Raw genomic sequence first — 2,331 nt, 5'->3', positions numbered from 1 at the left:
GAACAGCCTGGACCAGAGGGAAGAACTTCTTTCTCAAACCTCTCCCAGTTGACCCCACCTCCAGAGCTGGCCCAACCTGGGACTGATGGCTAGAGGGATAGTGACTTGGACAAGATCCCTATGGCCCAAAGGTACAGTGGCCAGCACTGGGTTGGGAAACACCTGGAGATTTGGGGGGTGGAGCCTGGGATGGGTGGGATTTAGGGAGGGGAGGGGAGGGACCTCAGCAGTACATAATGCCATAGAATCCATCTTCCAAAGCAGCCATTTTCTCCAGGGGAACCAATCCTGATCATCTGAAGATCAAATATAATAGTGGAAGATCTCCAGGTACTACCTGGAGGCTGGCAACCCTAGTCACCACACCCTTCCAACCCTCCCTAAACAAAAAATATAACTGATGCTCTTTCTTTTCCACAAGTCACAGGAAGCATATGCTTACACTTTCAGTACAAACGTTTCCTTTTAAATAGATGACTTTGGGTATTCTTCTTACTAGAGAGCTATTTGTGCTTTATTTTGACTTCTGATCTTCCATGTCGAGAGCCTGCAGCAGTGGGCCTTCAGAGGAATGCTGCTGTTCAGTAGCTCTGCGGGCTAATTTTCTGGAGTAATGCAGAATGCAGACCGCTAAAATTAAGACCAATATGGCAATAGCAACGAGTGGAACATCTCTCCAAAGGAAATCAAGGCAGTTGATTGGGGCAGGCTTCCGGCAACCTTCCAAGGCATTCCCACTCAGCTGGCTCAAGGCTCTCATCTTCACAGGAGCTGGACCCGCACATGTAATGTTGGCAAGAGAAGCTTCGTGGAAATCTTCCAGCCACATCTTGAAATATAAAATGGAGCAGTCGCAGTTCCAAGGATTGTTGGAAAAATCCACTTTCTCCACTTTTCTCAAGATGTCCAGTGTGCCAGGAGGGACTGTGGTCAAACTGTTGTTTTGCAGCTCAAGTATTAGGATGTCAATTGAGAGGAGAGGCAGCTCCTTCAGCCCCAGAGACGTGCAGTCTATTCGCCATCCCAATTTTCCTTGCAGCGGCTGGCACAAACAGGGAGGGCAGGGCTTGGCTTGCGCTGTGTGCAACAGCAGTAGCAAGAGCAGTCCACTGTTCATGCTGGTAGCTGCAGGACAAGAATATGCAGAGTGTAATGCATTGTTTTATATAAAATCTAGAATGCAAAGTTTTGTTTAGTTCATTCTGCACATAGAAAATCCAGAATTTCCTGTAAATATATAATCTCCTTTGGACAAATGGTTCCTAAACAGTGTAGCACAACTAGTATATTTGGATGCTATACAAGAGCAACAAAAGCAGAGGAGCTGGTAATCTATGAGTCTACTTTTGTTACTGTGTCATTATACCTGAGTTGGTACGAGTACCATTTAAACCCATTATTACAGAAAACTGAATTGCTTGAAGTATATGTCTAAATAGGGACTAAAATAAAGGAATTGCTGCAATCAGTTCACAAATTTACAGAATAATGACAAAAAATGGGCATTATCATGATGTATAAATCCCAAAATTCTTCTTTTAATCAACAGGTCAGATGACGAACATCTCGAGTTTCCAGAGTTCGTTTCGAGGTCTTTATCAAAATTCCTATTTAAAACAAACAATATTCATAATTGGAAACAGGAATCCCGACCTTAACAAGTTATTCACCATCAATAAATATTATATTTATACATACTGTTTTGCTGTATTTTTCAAACAATCCAATATAAGGAATCTCAAACTCTATAAGAATAATGATATTACAGTTAGTGCAACTTACAAAAATTTTTGTATTACAGTTAGTGCAACTTACAAAAATATTTTAAAAGGCTAAATTATAGCTCTGAATTGCATAGACATATATTTTACCAGAATGGCTACAAATAGCTCTTGTGTTAACCACTAGTTTCAACGGACAACGTCTTAGCCATTGAAGACAATCAAGTGTTTATATACAGATGTCAAGTCACATGACTTCAAGCTGGAGGCCAACTTATCAAGTACAAAACCTATTTCATTATGGTTAATGTAAAACCAAGAAATGCCCAGCTTAATTCTTATATAAAGAATTCATATTCTCTCCCAACAAGCAGAAGAATAACAAGGGAACATACCTATGATATTTTAGGAGCCCACTTGTTAAACACTAGCATATAGAGAACTCACACATTACACACAACATCAGTCAATATACATCCAAAGAATCACCACATAGAGGTTACTTGTAATCACAAAGAGCCAGGGTGGAGACGCAAGTAGGCATTGTTATTCACCTAAGAAACAGGAGAGCTCCAAAGCTGCATTTAACCCCCTAGGGCATTCTGTTTGT

At 41.0% G+C, this 2,331-nt stretch overlaps 1 protein-coding gene across 1 annotated transcript; it reads right to left on the bottom strand.

Annotated features, from left to right (window-relative positions):
• Nucleotides 1-514: 514 nt before the first annotated feature.
• Nucleotides 515-1,117, bottom strand: GP9 (glycoprotein IX platelet). Its single transcript, XM_015407431.1, has one exon. It carries the CDS (start codon nucleotides 1,115-1,117, stop codon nucleotides 515-517), a length of 603 nt encoding a protein of 200 aa, XP_015262917.1.
• Nucleotides 1,118-2,331: the final 1,214 nt, after the last annotated feature.

This window comes from Gekko japonicus, unplaced genomic scaffold, assembly GCF_001447785.1.
Source record: "Gekko japonicus isolate JY-2015 unplaced genomic scaffold, Gekko_japonicus_V1.1 scaffold408, whole genome shotgun sequence".
NCBI classification, from domain to species: Eukaryota; Metazoa; Chordata; class Lepidosauria; order Squamata; family Gekkonidae; genus Gekko; species Gekko japonicus.
The sequence above is the reverse complement of the archived record's forward strand: the minus strand, read 5'-3'. Positions and strand labels throughout refer to the sequence as shown.